The sequence below is a fragment of the Gadus morhua genome, chromosome 21 (assembly GCF_902167405.1).
Source record: "Gadus morhua chromosome 21, gadMor3.0, whole genome shotgun sequence".
Classification (NCBI taxonomy): domain Eukaryota; kingdom Metazoa; phylum Chordata; class Actinopteri; order Gadiformes; family Gadidae; genus Gadus; species Gadus morhua.
Window position 1 is genome coordinate 20356772 of NC_044068.1, and position 23527 is coordinate 20380298.

At 43.7% G+C, this 23527-nt stretch overlaps 1 protein-coding gene across 3 annotated transcripts; it reads left to right on the forward strand.

The window, feature by feature from the left end:
* The first annotated feature begins 1339 nt into the window (after positions 1-1339).
* On the forward strand, positions 1340-23092 carry cmtr1 (cap methyltransferase 1). Of its 3 annotated transcripts, none has more exons than XM_030345378.1 (24): positions 1340-1361; positions 2442-2552; positions 4332-4486; positions 4661-4819; positions 7098-7190; positions 10537-10608; positions 10804-10898; positions 11046-11118; positions 12146-12344; positions 14497-14615; positions 14897-14993; positions 15792-15924; positions 16013-16192; positions 16428-16484; positions 16589-16646; positions 16766-16834; positions 16940-17071; positions 18950-19075; positions 19419-19510; positions 21355-21423; positions 21555-21602; positions 21715-21827; positions 21954-22062; positions 22161-23092. In XM_030345378.1, the coding sequence occupies exons 2-24, from the start codon at positions 2447-2449 to the stop codon at positions 22294-22296; spliced, it is 2490 nt and encodes an 829-aa protein (XP_030201238.1). In that variant the 5' UTR covers positions 1340-1361; positions 2442-2446; the 3' UTR covers positions 22297-23092. The 3 variants fall into 3 exon arrangements, with proteins under 3 accessions (XP_030201238.1, XP_030201236.1, XP_030201237.1); XM_030345376.1 differs by lacking the exon at positions 1340-1361 and adding an exon at positions 1530-1947; XM_030345377.1 differs by lacking the exon at positions 1340-1361 and adding an exon at positions 1533-1741.
* The last annotated feature ends 435 nt before the right edge of the window (positions 23093-23527 follow it).

Consider the following 23527-nt stretch of genomic DNA (forward strand, 5'->3'; position numbering starts at 1 on the left):
TTGCTAGGCAGGCTGAGTTGCTTAGTGTGCCCACCCCTCTGTGTCTCTCTGAATCTCTCTCATGGATTGGGACTGGGTCCTCTTCTGTGAAGGGAGAATGGCAGACAGGGGCGTGTCCTAGGACACAGGGGAGGGTGTGCGTGACTATGCACATGTGTGTGTGCTTGTGTGTGCATGTGTGTGCGTGTGTGTTTGTGTGTGCGTGCGTGAAGTCATTTGTGACATGGGGGATTAGCAGGCCCCTGGCACGGGGCACGGGAGCTGTTGCTGAGTTAATGCTCTTGTTATCGTCTTGCAGTCACCTACACAAACATTAAACAATATAGTGCATCAAAGGCAACATGGGAAGCCATACTGGAATGACAGTTATTATCTGCTCTCAGGTCAACAAGATTTCATTAGGTAGGCCTGATTGCAAAATAGTTTTGGGGTAAAAATCCAGTTCTGTAATTTTTCACACTAACCATCTTGAAGTGTCTTTATTAATACTATTTTCCTGATAAAAAAAACCCTGTTGAATTGAAAGATAAATTCGTTCGCAATTAAAACATTGTTTTAATTGCGAATTAAATGAAAAAATGAAAAAATGATGGCAATGCAAATCATTCTGCGAAATGATTTGCATTGCCATCATTTTTTCATTTTTTTATTTAACTAAGTTGAACAGAAAAACGTCCCTCTGTGAAGAGGTTTAAAGCCATGGTTGACGTGCAGACAGTCCTGGTTTCTTCAGCAGGGTCTTACCTGACAACCCGGTATCACGGTAATTGACCTACTAATCAAATTAATGTTTTGGACAACAGTGAGTAAAACATTGTCGTTGCTGCAATATTTTCTTGTATTTATGTTTTTTTTATAGAAACGTACCAATATCCCGAGCTCGTTGTATGTGCACCTTTTTGTATATGTTATGCAATATAAAATCGACAATATGTAGCCTACTCCAAGTCCATAACATGATGTTGTGTTTTGACCATTTGGCATTGAATTATGTACTTCGCCAATGAATATATGCTTAACATAGGCAGACATTCAGTTCAGAAAATGTCTAGGTTTTTCACATTTCTTTTGTGTTTAGGATAGGAATGTGTGAATTGTGTGAAACTTCATGATGGGTATGGGAGTCAAGGAGCAGACAAACCAGCCTAGCTGATGTGGTCAGGCCGTACAACATGAAGCATTTCCATGTGACCCTGTTTCAAGTGGCCAATCCATCACTTTCATCAGTGATCTTCCGGTGGTTCATCTTGGTCAGGATCGCTAGTCATAAGGGGAAAATGATCCATCTCAACGTAAAACGTCTCATACTGCGTATTCGCACCTGCTCATATGTGAGCCTATAGTGGATGCACGTCTTTTAAGTAAGTATTTAGATCCGTTGTAGCAACTCTATTTTAATGGAAAGTTAATTATCAAAGTGTGAAACTAATGTTGGTTTAACATATAACCAATTTGTGTCGCAATGGTCTAAAGTAAACCAAACTTAATAAAGCAAAATAACAGGCTTTCGTTTGGACACCTCTCTGCATACGTCACTCACGTGTGTCAGCGACATTGTAGGACCCTAACAAACACCGAACTACAACGCGCGCGAATGTTTACATCAATAATAAATCACGAATTTGCCAACTTTTGCGTCAAAAAATAAAATGCGGAGTAAAACTGTGCAATTGTAAAGCCTATTTCGATGGAAGGATTGTATGTGCTTGTTCCCGTTAGAGGTAGTCTGTGAACCGAGCTGGTAACTATAGCTGCTAGCTAGTAGCAACACTTTGTAGTTTGTGATCAGTTTCGTTTCTTTACCGAGTTGTCTTAAGTGAAACCTTCTCATCGTTACGCACTAGTCTCTGTTCGTGCTGCTCCACAAACTATAGCCTACATTCTGGTATGGGCCGACTCCACCTAACCTCAGTGGCTGGCTATTGATTACTCCTTCGTACCCAGGAGGTAATAAAACCAATATCTGCCTCTATGTTAAGAACGCTATCCTCCCAATGTGCATGTTTAACAGAGACACTCACTAATATCCCTCATTTCAAAATGTTCAAGGGCAGAAAAGCGTGACATTAGTGGTCATATCCCTATGTTTTCTTTTTCGTTTTACAGTGCCAGAGTGACTCTGGCTCATCTCACAACAGTCCCTGGTTTTAAGATAGATTAAACGATTCGTTTGAGCCAATATACGATGGCATTAACGGCAAGTAATCTTGCTGAACCTTTGCAATGGCATCCTCATGTTTTCGAAACCACTGCAGTCATAATGTACTTGGGGGGGGGGGGGGGGGGGGCCTTTCGTGTCTGCCACCTGCTCCAAGTCAAAGGGATGCAATGTTTTGATGTGATGTGTTTATGCACTTCTTAATACTAATGGAATAGTGTGTCTTATTTTGTACCCCTTTTGAGTTGTTCTACCAACCGCCCCTTTTCTTCCTTTGTTTCAGCCACAATGAAAAGAAGGGGTGAGCCCCCCGCCATGGCCCCTCTGAGCCCCAAGAAACCAAGACACGATGGCAGCTCAGATGATGAGTCGCCCATATTATCAAACAGTCATGGTACAGATCCACTATCAGCAGACACCTTCAGCAGGACACGGTCAAAGAGCACCTGTTGTTGCAGTAAAGCCTAATTTATGGTGGCCGTGCGTTTAAATTCAAAATTCAAAGTTCCCATGTTTGAACGTGAATTTACATTTAGCAGCCATGGGTAGGTTCCATACCAAGGTCACGTTGGCACTTGTCTTCCCTATTGAGTGGCTACGCCACCATGCAAAAATAAATGAAGAAGTTGAATTGCAAATAATTTCAGGAGCCACCTTTGCTTTGTAGCGGTTTGTGCCCTGCCGCAAAGTGATCCAAAATGAACTATAGGGTGGGGGGATGGGGTGTCCTTGGTGCAAACTAAACAAACAACTAAATTGTCCTTAAGTTTACAGAATGTTACTGGTCAAACGATTATCGTCGCCTTCTGGTTCAAACACTAATATATGTAGTTAAGAACTGAGGGCTATTCGACCCCAAGGATGTTTTTCAGTCCCAGTCCACTTATAGTTTCTTACAGTTACTATAATTATGCATTTAGAAAGACAAGTATAAACTGACAATTTGAACTATTTTAGATTACACTGTTTTTCAATATAGTAAAGTACTGATTGTTCCTCAAACTTAAGTTCAAAAATTAAATTACTTGAATTAGCTGAATAGTTATTTTAAGAGATGATGGTTGTTGAATAATGCTGGTGTGTGAATAAAATATAAAGCAATGCAAATGTAAAAGTAATTGGTGAAGGGCCGGCACACCTGTAGGCTGTAGTGGTCGATAAATGGCTTTCAGGATACTCTGATTCTCTAGAAGCATGCCCTTTAAAGTCCTTAAAAATATGTGCAGCTTGCCCATGTAGGGCCCAGGCGGCAGCTCTACCAAAGCTGGAACCAAAGCTCTGCCATTGTCAGGGGCATCAGGGAAGCATGATAGGTCTGCAGAATGACTAAGGAAATAGCGGCAAACACCACACTTTCCAATAGAAGTTGGGTGGTGTAGTTCATAAATCAGTCACCCATTTACCATTTTTGTTTTTGTGAAATAACTTCCCATAATGAGTGGAGATTGGTAATCCTGGTGCGACCCTGTAAACCAGTCACGTAGCGTAGCAACGTGATACTAAGAAGCAATTACAGCATCAACCAAACTTGCCAAACCGACACAATTTGACACCAATGAACAAATATTTGTTCCATTGATGGCTTGCAACTGGCAACTGCTTGAAAATTATCTGCTGCATTGCATGCAGCAGACGTGAAGCCATGGGTGTAGAAACCGGACGCTCATGCTAACATTAAGTAGGAGTTGGAAGGACTTTAGGCACTGTATTTCACCTGGAGAGGGGCACGAGAATGATAAAGCTTACATTTTCCCCTTTAAAGTAAGTGAGTGGATAACCAGTGGACTACTACGATTCTATCAGCTGGAGGTTCAGCAATGGTCCAGGAAGTTTTGTTTAAATATCTGTTAGAGAATAATGATAGTGCACTGGTACAGACAGTTATGCTTTCGTTGTATCTTGTTTATGGAATAATTAATCACTTAAATAGTATAGCAGCAGCCAAATAGTTAATCATTAGAAATTCCTCGGTACATGTGGCGACTCTTGGCATGACATTAACCTCTGACATTTAATAGCTCTGATGGTAGAGTGCAACTTCACGTCCATAAATGCCATGGCTGTTCATAGACTGCCTTTTGCACAAATTGCATATCAATTTCAGCTTCAGCTTCAGCTGAAGCAGAAAGATGCAGTGGTCCCTGATTTGTGTGTTTTTTTTTCTCCCGCCCAGACTCCAGTCAGAGTGACTCCCACAGTGACCAGGATGAGCCCCGAGCAGGATTCTCCATGTCGGCCCCACAGCCTGATGCCGCCTCCGAGACAGGCCCTGACACAGAGGAGGGCTCCAAGTTCGCCATGTACAACACGGTCTCACAGAAGCTCATGGTAATGCACTTGGAGCTCTACCTCTAGTTTGAGTTGACAGCCTTGTTTATGACTGGGTTCGACATTGCAACTATGCTTTAGATCGGTGATCACATCACTGAACTTCTAGTTATTTTTCATCACTTCATTCTAAAGAGCGAATGTCTGTTAAGTGTTTGCCTTCTCGGCCTGCAGGCTAAGATGGGCTTCCGTGAAGGCGAAGGCCTGGGGAAGTTCGGCCAGGGGCGGAAGGAGATCATCGAGGCATCAACCCAGCGCGGGAGGAGAGGACTGGGGCTCACGCTGCAGGGCTTCCAGGGGGTTCTGAACATCGACTGGCAGGATGAGCCTGAGGTAGGAGAACCACAGGATGCACAGATGACCACTGACATGGAGTTCTCTTAAAGGGGTGATATCATGCTTCTACGACTTTTCCCTTTGCTTTAGACTGTTATATGACGTATGTAAACAAGTTTTACGTCTGCTAAACTAGTAAAATCGAAGTCTGAGCCAGGGGAGGGGAGGGGGGGGGTATCCGTGCCCACCGAGAACGCCCCTCAATAAGTGTGCGAAACAGCTTGTTTGTGCTCAAACTTCACTCCCGTAACAGTGTGATGTCAGACTGTGCAGTGGGCGGGGCTGAAGTGCAGAAGTCGCACCTCCCGGCCACTCGCAATGTTTACGGCCAATTGCAACAGTGGGTGTGTTGACCGATCACAGCAGACTGGGCTACTCGGTAGGGCTGTAACGATACACAAACTCACGATTCGGTTTGTATCACGATTTTTGACCCACGGTTCGATATATCCCATGATTTTTTGAAATTTAAAAAGCATTTTATTTAAACAACACTTGTATACCAATTAACTTAATGTAACATTTAATAACAAATAATTTGGAACACTGAACAGATTTGAACAGAAAGAATACTATTAAAGTATAGCTAAATGAATAAAGAAATAACGTGTGGGAGGATGCTTTTTTCAACTGTTTGGTTGGTTTAGTCAAATATCCTTATTAGCACTACTTATTAGGCTATGTAGCTTAAATAATGACATAATCAGGCCGTATAGAATGCAACATGTTTAATAGCCTAACTTTCAATAGATGGAGAAAAACCTGAAGGTCATGAACGTCGCAATAACGAGGCGTTACGAGTAGCATATGTGTGTGCGCCAGAATGGCAATGTGCGTATGCGTGTGTGAGTGACGTCAGCGAGTGAGTGGACGAGCGAGGAAAGCGAGCGGTAGCGCGTGTGTCTGGTGAAGAAGCGAACGAGTCCGGTAGAATAAAGTACCCATCCTGTCAATAATCGGTGGCCGCTTCATTCCGACCTATAAGCAGACAAACTGCCAGTCAAATCACGCAAAACACTAGAGACAGGATCACACAGGCCCCCTCTGGATAAATGTCGTTCATATCGCATATGAGCACTTCGACGGCTGTGGAGAAATGCGATCCTCCGTAGCCACGGAGGATTGCAGTCGCATACTTACGGCATCGATAGGAGGGGGCGCTGTCAGCAGACTATTATCTAGACAAATTATTAGCAAATTTCAATCGGACAATTTGACCGCAGAGTTAGAAAGGGCGTATCGCGCTTCTGCCTTCTCACACCGCGAGACAGGATCGTGGCTTTGAGTATCGCGATTCTCGGTTTGATACACGTATCGTTACAGTCCTACTAGTCGGGAGTGGGTCCTCAAAGCGACATGATACAAAACAATATTTGTGAAAGACGCACAATTTTTTTTTTGCGGAAATGAACAGTGCTAATAATAATAATTGCTTTATTTATTTATAGTTTCCATTATCTTCATAGTATTATTGCATTATCTCAGGTTCTATATCAGATTTAGTGGTTAAAGGGGGGGCATCCGTGGCATACTGGTTAAGGAGGGTGGCCAGATCGAATCCTGACCGGTAGGCAAAATATGTGGACGGGGGGAGTAGTTGTGCAGCACTCTCCTACGTCCTCTTCCACGGATGAAACCCCCACCTGCTCCCCGGGCGCTGCACTCCACTGCTCCAAGATTTCCGGTGTGTTCCCATGTGTGTGGACCTCAGTGTGTGTATGTGTTCACCGGCTACCCGGATGGGTCAAAAGCACAGGAAGAACTTCCCCCTAAAGCAGGGGTTCTCAAAGTTTTGACAACTGAGGGCCAATTTAGGAACCCAAAATTTGACTGAGGGCCGCCAAAGGAAAAAAAAAAATCCCGGGAAACGCCGTCAGCATCCCAGTGGTCAAAAAAAACATTGTACCGTGGACCTCCGGGTGTGAGGTCAAGTGAGGTCTAAATCACGAAACTGAGGTTCAGCCTTTCAAAGTAATGTACAGTCGGATTAAAACTAACAAATGTAAGGATTTAATTGAAAGCTAGAGAAAGTCGACTTTTCTCTTCATATTTATTTATACTGTTGAAATTAATATTGATATAATAATAAAAATAAAAAAGTTTTCTTTTTTTATATGTTTTTATTTTTATTTTTTATAACTTACATAATTATGTATGTCATTGTGGGCCACCAGGAATGATTCCGCGGGCCGCACTTTGAGAACCAATGCCCTAAAGGGACAAATAATGGATAATAAAGGATAACTAAAATGTATGTGTGTGTTTGTGTTAATAGCCCAGTGCTGTGGAGAAGGTGGAGTGGTTCCCAGAGTCCACAGCTACAATCCCAGATGCGGATGAGCTGAAGCATTGGATGGCACTCGGACCGGTAAGTTACAGTCACCACTGTTCTTATGTTTAAGCATCTATAGGACTAATTAGGTGAGTGCTGCATGCAGTGCTCAACTATTGTTCTTCATAAGTTTTATTCTTTCTTTCCTCTTTATTATTCTCTATAAACTTTGGGACCTATCTTCTTTCTCAATTCTTCACCTAGAGACCCCATTTTAATTTTCAAATGTTCAGAATAGCTTGGAATTGCGCGCTTCTTTTCAGATTTTTTAAATATTTTATACTTTTAAAGTTCTTCTACTTTTAAAATACTATATATTTTTTAACATGGGAGTCAATGGGAGGCCTCTGGTACTTGAAAATGTTTAAGACGTAATTAAATCAATTTTCAACCGTTTTGTCTTCGTTCAAACCATTGAACACATCTACACACTTGTATCTTCAATAATATCCAAACGGAATTTCGATATCATTCAAACTTTCTTCAGAATCACAGTTTTAATTTCAAACAGTCATATTCTACAGTTGGTCCCATTTAAGCCGTCTGCCCATTCTGACACTTAAATTATATAAGACATCGCAACTCTGTGAATTTCAACCGTTTACCTTCCTTCAAACCAGTTAACAAATCTACACACTTCTTTCGATATCCTTTATACTTTATTCAGAATCACAGTTTCAGTTTCATGCCGGCTTCGTTTTCAGTTGGTCTCATTGATTTACATCGACGATGGAGCGTGAGGACGTTCAGCAGTGTTGCCAGATTGGACGTTTTTTCCCGCCAGATAGGGCTATTTTGGAGGACGTTCAGGCAGTGTTGCCAGATTGGGTGTTTTTTCCCGCCAGATTGGGCTACTTTTCAAGTAGGTCTATCTGCAGCCGGAGCCACTTGCCAAACACGGCCATTGCTTTGCCAAACACGCCCATTGCTCTGCCAGACACACGCCCGTTGCTCTGCCAAACAGGTCAAGTCTATTTTTGGAAATGTAGGGGGATATATGAGTGGCCCCACGTCGATTGGCATGACCCAAGATACGTCAGACAGAGAAAGTGCGCAAATTCAAGCAAAATATGTTTGACAGTGGAAGGATTTACATGGTTGCTTGGGTTATAGACTTCAAGACCCCCCCCCCCCCCCCTTTCTCCTTTAAGTTCGGCGCCGAACAACTCGGCCCATACCAAGTGTGACGGGATATTGTTGGTCAATGAAATGATTGAATAAATGTTCAACATGCATGCATGTAGCCTACTACTTTGACTTTCTAATGTTCTGGCGAAATTATCCTCAGGTTAAGTGTAAATATTAAGCATATATAAAGCACATACGTGCCTTTTTTTTCATAAATATCCTTAATACATAAAGCGGTGCAGTAAGAATTAAATGACGTCTTCCATTAGCTCTAAGCACTGCTTATTAATATTAGACCAAACAATACTCGTAATGGTAGGTAAAACAATACTTTATTAAAGCATGCAATTGTGTTGTTGAACAAAATAAAAATAAAACGTATGAAGTGCTTGCATGATATTGAAGCCTACAGCGATCATTAGTTAACGTGTGTGGCGGACGGTACCACCTTGTCATTTGTTTACCCAGGTGCCATTGCAACACCATTGCTACCTCTCATTGGCTGTATATTTGAGAACGTTGTAGACTCAATCAATGTAAGGTCGCGGGGAGACGAAGCTCTATTTGTTTGTATATTTTATTTACGTGACCATATTTTTGTTTTATGTAAAAAAAAAAGAATCAAAGAACCAGTTCTCTTGTTTTGGGGAACCAGTTCTTGTCGTTCAACTTCGGGATTCGTTCGTTGTGAACGAATCGGTCAAGACCGACTCATCCCTAATGGCCACCATAGAACGAGCAATGGGCGTGTTTGGCAATGGCCGTGTTTGGCAGAGCAATGGGCGTGTCTGGCAGAGCAATGGGCGTGTTTGGCAAGTGGCTCCGGCTGCAGATAGACCCTGCTCCTACTTTTGGAGGACGTTCAGGCAGTGTTGCCAGATTGGGCGGTTTTTCCCGCTCTATTGGGCTATTTTTAATCACGCACCGGCTCGCTATTCTCTTAAAGACACACACACTCACACATACTCACACACGCACATGCGCGCACACACACAAGCACACCAGCAGTGCATGGCATACAGGGCTCCAGAGTGCGCCTAATTTGGGCGCACATGCGCCTAGAATTCGGGGTAGTGCGACCAAATATTTTATTTGGGCGCACCGGTGCGACTGAAAATTTATCTGGTATAATTATTATTATTTTTATTTTTTACAGAGCAGTCTATTCATAATATCGTAATGACCACGGAAGAGGCAGGGAATGAAGTATTGATTAGACAGCGATTTATTAGATACCTAATAAACCGTTGACAAGACTGGTTACAATAGCAACGCCGGTAAACAAACCCGCAAAGCCCAATCCAGGGGCCTGTACTACGAAGCTCGATTAGAGGGTTAGCGAGGTATGTTGAGCTGAAAGCCTGGGTTAGCTGTACCATGAAAGTCGATCTCTTTAAGCGTCGCTGTATCACCATGGTGAATTACGCTCGCAACCAAACCCGGTCGGGAGCAGCTTTTCAGCGAGTCTACCCTGGAGATCGGCTACTTATATCGGCGTGTGCAGCTTCCTAGCCCCTCCTCCGATAATGGCGTCACCATTTGTGGGTGTTCCCATGGACCTCGGCGCACTTATCGTACAGGCGTCTCTCCGGAGACGGTGGGTTTTTCGGGACAGAACCGATCCCTTGGCATTGTCTGACGATATTCTTTATGAGAGATACAGATTCGGCATTTATTTAAGGCATTTATTTAATGGTCAAAATATTATTAATCAATGGCGTAAATATCGACGGTGCAACCGGTGCAGCTGCCCGGTTGCCCCCCCCCCCCCCTCAACAACTCAAAACTTGGGTGCACCATAAATACGTGCTGGTGCACCCAAATTAGAAATTTAGGCGCACCAGTGCACCAAAGGAAAAAGTTAGTCTGGAGCCTTGGCATACATTTGACCTTTCAGATTCTTCAGTTCAATTCATTTTTAATTTTAAGCAATGCCTTGTGCTTTTCATTCAGCGGTCACTTTATTTGTTACCAACCATTTACATTTTCTTAAATGGTGTGCATGTTGACATTGTTCACTCCATTTAGACTTTTGAACTTTTGTTCAAATCCCTTCACTTGATTTAAGCCATTTAACGTTTCTTTATGTCTTAATCTATGTGGCTTTATTAAAAAATATTTTCAACCTCACTTTGCACTACAGCACTCACCGCATTTTCTGCAGGAAATGCATTTTCTATTATCTAGTATTATGGATGCCTTTAAAATTGGACTATATATACATTACATATTTTACCCTTTGCATAACTTACAGCGGAAATTAAAGATTGAAGATGAAACCGTGTTCTGCACAGAAGATCTCCTACACACTCTGTTAAGGTGCAAGGTATGTCACGTTCATCTTCAGAGCGCCGGCTGCATATGTTTATTTGTTTCAATTTCCATGACCACAAAGCTCTGTTGTTCCTATTAAGGCGAGGACAAGTGTTGAAGCATAAATGAAGCAAAAACAAGAAAAGTGCATTCTGTAGGAGCAGAGTGCGCTTTCAGCAGCAATGACCCTCTCTCTATGCCTCATCAGTCGGTGTTTGACAACCTGGAGGGAGAGGAGATGAGGCGAGCGAGGACGCGCTCCAACGCCTACGAGACCATTCGGGGGGCCTTCTTCCTCAACAGGTCAGCCCCAAGAAGTCCCTCCTCCTTCAAGGCCAAATTCAAAATCATTGAATCAATCCAATGAAATGTCTCTGGTAGAAGGTTGTTGTGGCCTCCTTCAGTTCAATAGCATATAACATATCCTATTCTCTCTTCTGATGTGTTTAGAGCAGCCATGAAGATGGCCAACATTGACTACTGCTTTGACAACATGTTCACCAACCCAAAGGATCCACAAGGGGTATAGAAAAAGCTTGATTATTTTATGTTCTTTACTGTTGGTCTAGTTGCAAAATAAGTCACACTATTGCTATCATGTGTCTATTAGATATTCACTGTATAGTATCTGTGGATACCAAAAGGTATTCTAGGGTTTGGGTTTTATTATTATTATTCCGGCATAAGTAGACATATTAAGCAGGTAAAGCAGGTAAGCAGGTCTCCAACAGGTTTTGAGCTGAAATTCCCATAGGGGGCGCTGTAACTTTCTTGAGATACTTTACTTCTCTATTTATGATTTATATTCTAATTATCTCCCACAGTTTTTAAGGTAGGTCAAAAAGTTTGGCATATAAATGCGTGTCTACTTTAAGAGACCAAATATTGCAGTGTCCACCTAGATGTGTGCCGGATAGATCAGTCCTCTAGCCTAACCAGTTGACTGTAGCAAATGTTGCTTATAAGGCTTGTAATCCCTAATTAAGCTCACGCCTGGTGTTAAATTGGGTTAAAACTTGGAGTGCTTGGTCATTAGCCATACAAGCATTAGCATATTGGCATGCTCACGGAATATTGCGAGCACGACAAGTTGGCTCATGCAATCGCACACATTTTCTTCAGAAAACGTGTCGCATGTCTAGTTATTATTATTCTAATAATTATAATTTCAATTGGTTGCAATCTACCAGCTCACTTCTAAAGGGCACTAACTCCTCCACGCTGCCCCTTTAGACCTAAAGAAGTGTGTGGTCCACGCTAGAGGCCGTTGACGTCGGAGCTAACTCCTCAACACTGCCCCTTTAGACCTAATGAAGTGTGTGGTCCACGCTAGAGGCCGTTGACGCGGGAGCTAACTCCTCAACACTGCCCCTTTAGACCTAATGAAGTGTGTGGTCCATGCTAGAGGCCGTTGACGCGGGAGCTAACTCCTCAACACTGCCCCTTTAGACCTAATGAAGTGTGTGGTCCACGCTAGAGGCCGTTGACGCGGGAGCTAACTCCTCCACACTGCCTCTTTAGACCTAATGAAGTGTGTGGTCTGTGCGTAGAGGCCGTTGACGCGGGAGCACGACGGGGAGCTGCTGTACTTCGCCGACGTATGTGCGGGCCCCGGCGGCTTCTCGGAGTACGTGCTGTGGAAGCGCCGCTGGCACGCCAAGGGCTTCGGCATGACCCTGAAGGGCCCCTGTGACTTCAAGCTGGAGGACTTCTTTGCTGCGCCCAGTGAACTGTTTGAACCGTACTACGGTAGGTAGTGGGGAGACGTTTGTGATATAAAAGGGCCTCACACACACACACACACACACACACGCACCCTTTTAACTGATTTGTCTTTTTATTTTTTTCTCCTGTAAGGAGCTATTTGTAACTTTTTGGAAAAATATATACAGGTGCTGGTCAAATTATTAGAATATCATGAAAAAGTTGATTTATTTCAGTAATTATATTCAGAACGTGAAACTTACATATTATATCAATTCATTACACACAGAGTGATATATTTGAAATGTTTATTTCTTTTAATTTGGATGATTAGTACTGACAATTACTGAAAATCCCAAATTCAGTATCTCAGAAAATTAGAATATTAGTTACGACTAGTACAAAAAATGATTTTTTAGAAATGTGGGCCAACTGAAAAGTATGAACATGGAAAGTTTCAGCATGTATGGCAATCAATACTTAGTTGCAGCTCCTTTTGCCTGAATTGCTGCAGCAATACGGCGTGGCATGGAGTCGACCAGTCTGTTGCACTCCTCAGGTGTTATGAGAGCCCAGGTTGCTTTAATAGTGGCCTTCAGCTCTTCAGCATTGTTGGGTCTGGCATCTCGCATCTTCCGCTTCACAATACCCAATAGGTTTTCTATGGGGTTAAGGTCAGGTGAGTTTGCAGGCCAATCAAGAAGAGGGATACCATGGTCCTTAAACCAGGTACTGGTAGATTTGGCACTGTGTGCAGGTGCCAAGTCATGTTGGAAAATGAAATCGTCACCTCCATAAAGTTGGTCCGCGGCAGGCAGCATAAAGTGTTCTAAAACTTCCTGGTAGACTGCTGCATTGACCCTGGACCTCAGGAAACACAGTGGACCAACAGCAGCAGATGACATGGAAACCCAGACCATTACTGACTGTGGAAATTTTACACTGGACTTCAGGCAACGTGGATTCTGTGCCTCTCCTGTCTTCCTCCAGACTCTGGGACCTTGATTTCCAAAGGAGATACAAAATTTACGTTCATCTGAAAACATAACTTTGGACCACTCAGCAGCAGTCCAGTCCTTTTTGTCTTGAGCCCAGGCGAGACGCTTTTGACGTTGTCTCTTATTCAAGAGTGGCTTTACACGAGGAATGCGACAGCTGAAGCCCATATCTTGCATACGTCGGTGTGTGGTGCTTCTTGAAGCACTGACTCCAGCTACAGTCCACTCTTTGTGGATCTCCCCCACATTTTTGAATCGGTTTTGTTTGACAATCCACTCCAGGGCGCGTTTATCCCTCTTGCTTGTACACTCTTTTCTACCACATCTTTTTCTTCCCTTCGCCTCTCTATTAATGTGCTTGGACACAGAGCTCTGGGAACATCCAACCTCTTTGGCAATGACCTTTTGTGTCTTGCCCTCCTTCTTTAAAGTATCAATGGTCATCTTTTGGACAGTTGTCAAGTCAGCAGTCTTCCCCATGATTGTGTGTCATACAGAATCAAAACGAGAGACCATTTAAAGGCTTTTCCAGGTGTTTTGAGTTAGTTAGCTATTTAGAGTGTGGCACCAGGTGTCTTCAATATCTGACCTTTTCACCATATTCTAATTTTCTGAGATGTTGAATTTAGGGTTTTCATTGGTTGTCAGCTATAATCATCTTCTTTTTGGCAAAAAACACTTATAATGTATCAGTCTGTTTGGAATGAATGTATACATTCTACAGGTTTGACTTTCTAAATGGAATTAATGAAATAAATCAACTTTTTCATGATATTCTAATAATATGACCAGCACCTGTATTGTGGAAAGCGTGATAAAGAAGTGATGAAACAATTTCTCAAGTCGACAACGCAACAGCGTTTTGTTTATTAATTCAACCAAAACCGTTAAATTCAAACATTCCACCGACCGGCATTTCAACAAAGAAGTCGCGGGATCGAGAGAGAACACTGATGTGTCAATCTTAAAGAGACAGCCTCCCTATAACAGAACGAGATAGTACATTGATGTGTCGTTCTTAAAGAGACAGTGTCCCTATAACACAGAACGAGATAGTAAATTGGAAAACATGTCAATAACACAGTATGATGGATTATATCTTTAGAGTCCACCACAATATCTAACTTTTTAAAATAAAATATGTAAAAAATAAGGGTCCCACTCATATTGAAAGCATTATTTTGCCTTTGTTTTCTCAGGGGAAGGAGGCATTGATGGTGACGGGGACATCATGCGGCCGGAGAACATCAGTGCTTTCCGTAACTTTGTCATGGAGAGCACGGAGAGGCGGGGCCTGCATTTCCTCATGGCCGATGGGGTGAGCAGGTGGAAGGGTTGGCCCCTCTATATCAGGGCCCTTGATACGCTGCTTGTACTCTGCCCAAACAAACGGCGACCAACCACGACATTGGCCCAGGTGGCCATGAGGTTTTATGTTAAACGTGTTGAATCTGTTGTTTGTTGGCTCAGTGTGCACACACCTTTCAATGTATATTTTCTCAACCACATTCATTCCTTCACCTCGAACATCACTTGTTAAACATGCTTTCTAAATCCTTTTGAATCCACCTCTGTCATCCTGGTCCGTTGGGGGTGCAGGGCTTCTCTGTGGAGGGCCAGGAGAACATCCAGGAGATCCTCACCAAACAGTTGTTGCTGTGTCAGTTCCTCACGGCCATGTCCACCGTCAGGACCGGTACGTTCTGACCTCAGCCACGCAGTGTGCACTCAGGGAACAAAGGGAAATTAACTGTGTGAAACACTCCAGCTCACTTAGGATGCCATTAAATAGTAGTGTTCATGTGTGACAAGCAACTAGCATTACAATATGCATTGTAATATTATTATTGCATTTTTTTTATTTAGGGAATGCCATTGAGAGCAGGGTCTCTTCTTCAGTGGCACCCTGATTGCAGCATACAGATAAAATGAAATATACAAATGTACAATCGATGTAAACAGTAGGTCAAACAACCACTAGAACATTTCAATACATATGAATAATACAATGGGACAATTAAGTGAGATGGGGGTGAGAAGCTCAGCCATCCGTGAGGAACTCGGATTAGAGCCGCTGCACCTTTACTTAGAAAGGAGTCAGCTAAGGTGGTTCGGGCATCTGGTAAGGATGCCCACTGGCGCCTTCCTTGGGAGGTGTTTCAGGCACGTCCAGTGGGGAGGAGACCTCGGGGAAGACCCAGGACTAGGTGGAGAGATTATATTTCAACACTGGCCTGGGAACGCCTCGGGATCCCCCCGTCAGAAGCCATCCTTATTTTATGTGACTTCAGTTATCCCCTTTACCGTCTCAATTGAGACCTTGTATTTAGACCAATACATTTGCAATCAAAGAATTCGTAATATCCAGGAAGATGAACCAAGGCTACCTTCTCGGATGGCCTAGAAAGCTTTCATGTTGTTCCTGGTCACCGTTGATACGACGCCACCCTGCGCCCTGTCTTCATCAGTTATTCACCCTTCTTGTCTCCCGTAGGTGGTCATTTTGTGTGCAAGACGTTCGACCTGTTTACTCCCTTCACCGTGGGTCTGGTCTACCTCCTCTACCTCTCCTTTGACAGGCTGTCCCTCTTCAAACCCGTCACCAGCCGGCCCGCCAACTCAGAGAGGTAGGGGGTAGGGTCTGTGCGAGTGGCCATAGAGTACCAGTAACAGGTCGGAGCCAGAGTTGACCCTTCCCCCGTCGTCCATCCACAGGTACATCGTGTGTCGAGGTCTGAAGCCGGGCTCGGATCCCATCAGGGAGTACATGTTCAGGATCAACCTGAAGCTGAATCAGCTGAAGCAGTCCGACACTGACGTGCTGGAGGTCGTGCCGCTGAGCGTGATCAAGGAAGACATCAAGTTCTACCATTACATGGTCAACTCCAATGAGGGGTAGGGAGACCCCCGGCCAATGAGCCCAGAGGACCCCGGCCTCAGACGCTACGGTGAATCCCAGCGGTGACATATCAGGACGCAGGACTGACTGTGTGTGTGTGTGTGTGTGTGTGTGTGTGTGTGTGTGTGTGTGTGTGTGTGTGTGTGTGTGTGTGTGTGTGTGTGTGTGTGTGTGTGTGTGTGTGTGTGTGTGTGTGTGTGTGTGTGTGTGAATTGATATCTCTTCCAACAGTAACTGCGCTGTCCAGATTAAGGCCCTGGCCAAGATCCACGCCTACGTCTTAGACCAGTGAGTGGAACCTCTCCCGCCGTTTCTCCTCAACATGCGACTTTTAGGTTCCAGTGAAGCCCATGTATGGGACTTGATTCTTCTCTCTGTGTATATATTCCCAGAGCTCTATCAGAGACCCGGCAGGCTGACATCAGAAAGGACTGTATGAAGCTTTGGGGGGTGAGTGCCCCAAAAGAGGAAACTCTTGAAATGCACGGAACCCCTTTTTTCCTGCTCACTGCTGTCTCCATGAGCTCTGAACCGCGGTGCTCTTCCCTCTTATGATTTTCCTCCTCCAGGTCCCTGATAAGGCGCGCGTCACCCCATCCTCCTCAGACCCCATAGCAAAGTTTTACGAACTAATTAAGGTCAGCATCCCAAGCACAAAAAAACGAAATGCTATTTTTTCAATGATTTCATTCTGACTGACCCCTCCCGACTTAACTCTCGTATTGTCTCTGTTCCTCCTCCAGAGCTCAGACGTGGACTCATTCCAGTCCAAGGTCACGGCTCTGAGCTCCAGCACGCTGGAGAAAGTCCACCAGGTCCTCAACTTCCGCTGTATCGTGGGTGGAGGAGAGCAGAACTTCCTTCTCTCTCTGGGGGTGAGTGGGAGCCCAGGGAGAGAAGGAAGACACTCACATTCGTTCTCTATCAGTTCCTGGAGTGAACCACTGAATATGACTTTGACAATGTCCTGCCTGTGTTTCTGCTGTGTTCAAAGACACATGGTGTCATCAGGATAGTCTTGAGAGAGTGGGAGAGGTTGAGGGTCAGGCTGAAATAGGATAATAATTAGCGTTGGAGTATATTTCAGAAGGGGATTCTAATAAGTGTCATTCCTCAGGGGGCAGGCTAAACAAGGGGGGCAAACGTCTTTACTGGGCAAGCTTGTCCCTTTTTGTGTTCATTTTCCCTACTTCTTTTAAATACATTTTATGTTATGTTGATTATATTGTTATTAAGTTTTGAAGCAGGATTTATATAGCTAAATACTCCAAAATACAGCCTTTACTGTCGCCAATTGACCTGTCGCTAAGTCACGCCCCCCCGTCGTTACCATGACGAACTCGAACAAACAAACTAGACTCGATAACAAAAACATATGGAAAAATGTCGGCTGACAGTCTATCAAAGCAGGTTTTGGGCGAAAATAGATTTAATTTCTTCCAGGATAAATGGAAAGGGACTACATTACGCTATGGAGGGGTATATTCAAAACTTTAAAACACATACAGAAGGTAACAAGCTTAAATTCAGTTGGTATCCTGGCCTGCAGCACAGTCTGATCCACATTACACATTTTTTTCTTGTCCCGTTGTGGCTTGGGAAAAGGGATGAAATATACCCCATTCCGCAGCCTCTCGGGATACAGACTGTCCGTTTTAAATCCCCAAGCACATAGTTTGACCATGATTATTTGTTTTTCACACAAACAGCATAAATCCACCATTCAATTGTTATATTATGCTTCCTCCCTGTTGTTTTCAATGGAGTTGTCCGAGCCGATGTATGAGTATAGTTGAGGCTGGAATGTCGTTGGCTCATCTGCATTCTATGGGCAGAGCTTAGCGACAGGTCAATTGTTGTCTAAAATAGGTTAGTTTATCGATATTTAGAGACTGGCCTTCTATAAGTTTTACCAAAATGACCGCCTGCCAGGTACAACCTCCAAACAGAGTAAGATGTACAGCATTATAGCGCCTCTGTGGTGTTGGTAAAAGAATCACCGCTTAAAGGGGACACATTATTCCATCAGGTGAGTGTGATTAGCCTCATAAGCTGAAAATCGGCCCCAGGTGACATCACTAGTGGGCGTGTCCAGCTAGATCTGTGCTGGATAGATCAGTCTTATCAGCCTACCAAGTGTAGTAAACGTTGCTCATCTATCCAGCACAGATCTAGGTGGACTCGCCCAATAGTGATGTCATATGGGGCAGATTTTCGAAACGGCTTGTAAGGCTAATCACACTCCTTTAAAATAATATGATAATAATATGCCCCCTTTAAAAAGAAAAAAGCACCAATAAAACTATTGCACGTGTACTCATTGAGATCTGGACCATGTAATGGATTAAGTTTGGGGTGTTTCTTGCTTCCCCCTCGGCTACACAGTGTTTATTTGAAACATTTACGGACACTTTTTCACAGTTCACTACTGTTTGAGTTTGTGTTCGCCAACGACACGCTTACAATTCCCCGCTTCCAGCAACATGATTGGTTGAAGCAAACGACTCCCCCTGGTCAGCTGCTCTGCGTGTTTCTACTCATCTAAAACATCTCCAAACACACCTTTTTCATTCTCGTTTTGACATATAAATCTTCAGTTCTCAGTCCCATTTCTTATTCAAACACTTAATAAAATGTTTTTTTCCATTGAATTTGATAGTGTTAGTTAGTTTTAAAGTGTCTTTGAGAACCCTAAGAAGCCCCATATAATATACAATATATAGCATTATTCTGATGACCGTCGGCCTGTGCAGAAGTCCCAGATCTACGTGTGGGAGGGCAAGATGCCGGTGCGCTGGAGGAAGCTGGAGAACTTCAAGCTGGAGCTGCCCAGGGAGACTCTGCTGAGCGTGGAGGTGGTCCAGGAGCTCAAGGGGGAGGTGAGGAGGACTAATGTAGTCACATAGGAAACGAATAATGAATCATTTTACTCACTAATATTTAGTATTTGAGTAAAGAGCTGTGGGGTCAGGTCCCTTAACTGTTCATCAAGAAAAGGCTCATGTTAAAAATTTTGTCATCGGCCATGCCATTTGTCATTTAGCTAGGTAGCGTAAATCAGCAAGTACTGTAAATACTACGGCATTCCTACAGCATAGAGTAATCTTGGTAACATGTATTGAGTATGTGAATGGATGCATGTTTCTTGGGCATGGGGCGGCCCCTGTTCTGTTTGTGTTGGAGGTCCTATCCAGAGTGTTCCGGTTTGTTCTGTGTGCTCAGGGCAAAGCGCAGAGGAGGATCAACGCGGTGCACGTGCTGGACGCGCTCATACTCAACGGCACGGACGTTAGAGAGCTGCACTTCAACCAACGGTAGAGCACCTCCTTTAGTCCCTGGGATGTGTGTAGGGGTGGGTGGTACACTGGGGTCACCAACAGTAGAGCACCTCCTTTAGTCCCTGGGATGTGTGTAGGGGTGGGTGGTACACTGGGGTCACCAACAGTAGAGCACCTCCTTTAGTCCCTGGGATGTGTGTAGGGGTGGGTGGTACACTGGGGTCACCAACAGTAGAGCACCTCCTTTAGTCCCTGGGATGTGTGTAGGGGTGGGTGGTACACTGGGGTCACCAACAGTAGAGCACCTCCTTTAGTCCCTGGGATGTGTGTAGGGGTGGGTGGTACACTGGGGTCACCAACAGTAGAGCACCTCCTTTTGTCCCGGGGTGTGTTACTGTGCGTTTTCCAAACTGCTGCACCATTCTGGGAAACAAGGCAGTTCATGTTCCTCCTAGTTGGGTTTTGGTCTGAATTCTGGTCCTTATGCGCAGTGGTCCAAAATGAATCGTCTCCATCCACTGGCCCATCTCAGAGGAATTTGAAGCGGATCGAAAAAAAGAGGGGCAAAATGTGTAAAATAACTAAATATAGAAAAACCTTACATTAACAAATGTACTGCAACTGTCCCATTCGTGTTATCAAATAGTGCTCTCAACACTGAACCGGTTGGTTTTTGTTAACACTTCCATGAACTTCTGGTAGAACATTACTGCCCCCTTTTGGTCTGTGTGAGCAACCTGGTCTCACAGGAATCCGTGAAATGACTACGGTCGGACGCTTAACTTGAAATCCGTGGACACATTACGGAAACACGCCGATTTCCGTGATGTGGCCACGGAATTCGCTCCAATGCAAGTTAATGACGCTGATGTTCCGTGGCTCACACACGGATCCCCGTTTCAACGAGCGAGTCGACCACGGGGGCTTAACTCAAAACCCGGGGTGGTCTCACTGAAACACTTAAATTGTCCTTGTTGTGTCCACGGAAGTTGCTCCAATGCAAGTAAATGACAATGATATTCCGTGGCACGCACACAGATTCCCGTTTCAATCTGTGTGTGTGCTCCCGTTTCAATCTGTGTGTGTGCCACATTTGACCACAGCGGGGGCTTAACTCAAAATCCGCGGTGGTCTGACGGAATCACTTCAATTGTCTGTGATGTGGTCACGGAATTTGCTCCAATGCAAGTAAATGACACTTTTATTCCGTGGCTCACACACGGATATCGGCGTGTTTCTGTGATGTGGCCACGGATTTCGAGTTAAGCGTCCGACCGTAGTCATTTCACGGATTCCTGTAAAACCATGTTGCTGGTGTGAGTCACTGTTCACAAAAGATCCTTTCTCATAAAACACAGAAAATGCTTCCACATTTATACAAAACCTTTTTCAACTTATGTTTTGAGGAGATTAATTGCTTTATCAATGAAACAAAATACAACAAAAAGTGTAACTGATTCAATCACTAAAATAACAACTGCAATCAACCACATAAGCTTGTTAATTTGAGAATTTTTAACGAAAATATATTAGAATAATTATTTCTGTTCTGGTTTGGTTCCCCAGTTAATTTTCAAGGTTTGTAAGGTCTGACAGACCTTGTAAGGTCTTTGAGTTTTTTCAAAATGTATAAAGAATGCGTGATAATCTCCTATGTCTCTCCTGATAAGGATACACACAATTTGCTTATTATATTGTCAAAATAGGAACTTTATATAAATGAACAGGAGGGCTGTGATATTAATTTGAAGTCTTAATACGAATATGAATTTCTCTATAGATTTCTTATGGTAATATTTTAGCTGTGGCTAACAGTGCTCCTGTAGATACTGTTCTCAATGGTCAGGTTGTATTGATACATGGCACTCTCTCTTCTACAGAATCCAGATGGCGGAGAAGTTTGTGAAGGCCGTGTCCAAGCCCAGCCGACCGGACATGAACCCCATCAGGTATGAAGTGTCAACCTAGAGGCAACAATGAACACACACATGGACCTTCTCTCACACCTACCAATATGGTGTCGCTAAAGAGAAGACAAGCAAGAACAAATGAAATGTGACATTTTTATTGTTCTTCAAAGGGTGAAGGAGGTGTACAGACTGGAGGAGATGGAGAAGATCTTTGTCAGGTATGCATGAGAAGAGCCATGAAGATTCCCTCTGGGATGGTTTCGTACTGCCGTGATGGAGTTTGATCCCAATGAGATTCTGCCCTTTTTAATGACTGTTTTGTGTCTCCAGGCTGGAGATGAAGGTGACCAAGAGTTCTGGCGGAGTCCCGCGTCTGTCCTACACCGGCAGAGATGACAGACACTTCCTCCCGACCGGCCTTTACATCATCAAGACCGTCAATGGTGTGTGTGTGTCTGTTCTGTCTTTGTGTGTGTTTGTCTCTGTCTGTCTCTCTGTCTGTGGGTGTGTTTTCACTCCCCTAAACCTGCGTGCTTTAACCGATTTCATCATTACCTCTCCCTAAATAGACCCGTGGACCATGGCGTACAGCAAGAACCATAAAAAGAAGTTCTTCTACAATAAGACCACCAAGGACTCCACCTTCTCCATGCCCCCGAGCTCCGTCACCCCATTCCGGTACGGAGCCTCCCAACCACACCCTACGGACCGGGGTCACGTGTGTCATGTCCTCTCTGCACTTGTTCTAACGCTATGTATCGTCTTTCTGCCCTCAGTGTGTGCCACTTTGAGCGTCTCTTCTGGGCGTGGGAGGAGGGGGTCATCGTTCATGACTCCCAGACACGAGTGGACCCAGATAAACTGTCCAAGGATGAGGTGCTGGACTTTATTCACCAGAACTACCAGCCCTGAAGAGCAGAAGCAGCAGCAGCAGCAGCGTGTTTCTGGCTGGCCGAGACCTGGTGTGTTGAGACAGACTGCCCTGAATCAACCATGAAGGATGGTTTGGGTCTGTGGGAGACTGTTTCTACATCATGGACGACCAGGTTTCTCGGTCTATCTCATTTTCTCCATGGCCCCAGCTCAATATGAATTATGACGATGAATTGATGAAACACACAAAAAATATGCCTGCCATTGTTACCCATTAAGTATAGCATGTCCTTCTTGTTCGATTTACAGTTTTCCCTCCATGCTGCGTGTTCACAGGCTTGTTTTTGTCAGGGAGAGGCGATTAACTTACAATCGACTGATACAATTGTATAACTTATGGCTTCAACTATACACATAGGAATGTGTGGTTGTTTTTTGCTCCGAGTCTTGTCCAATTTCCCTATCAAAGGGGTCATATTTTAGTACTTTATTTTCTAAATTCTCTAAGCCTTACCCCAAATGTAGCTGCAACCAAAATGCAATAATCACAAAATATTCTGTATATATTTGGCAAGCTCATAATCACCTGCATTGGTGTACTCTTGGTGGCCTCATACCTGACCTGATATTTGACAGATTGCTGGTTTTAACTTCTTTTTTAATCTTGCAACATGTTTGGGGTTCAGTTTTGTTCCTTTTTCAATGTTTTGAGGATTTGTTCTTTGTGTAAATGTATCTTTCAATATACACAGTAATAAACAGGAAGCCCCCAAGTTTGCCCTTGATATACATTATTGCCAGAACATATTAAATCCATTTTCTTTTTTAAACTAGATGCCATTCGTGTGATTATTGTGTGGTATCATTAAAGTTATTTTAGATAGAAATCATGCACTGGATTTATATAGGCTAGGTTTCTTGAGAGAAACAAAGTTGTAAAAGCAGCTAAAAAACAAAATGATATCATCATAAGCTCTTGACTTAAAGGCCACATCAAGGATGTGTTATGAGCAGTAGCGGAGCCAAAGAATCCTGATTGTGGAGCTATGGGTGGACTGGATTGTTTATAGCAGGGGCTATTACATTAAGACGCTATAATACTACTACACACACTACAATATACAAATCAACCAATCAAATCACAAGCAGCTATGGTCATCACTTAAGCAAATGAAAAATATGAATTCAGTTTTGTTACATATAAGTCAGTCCTATGTCTTCATATATATATATATATATTATGTTATTTAGTGCCAATGTGGATCCTGGG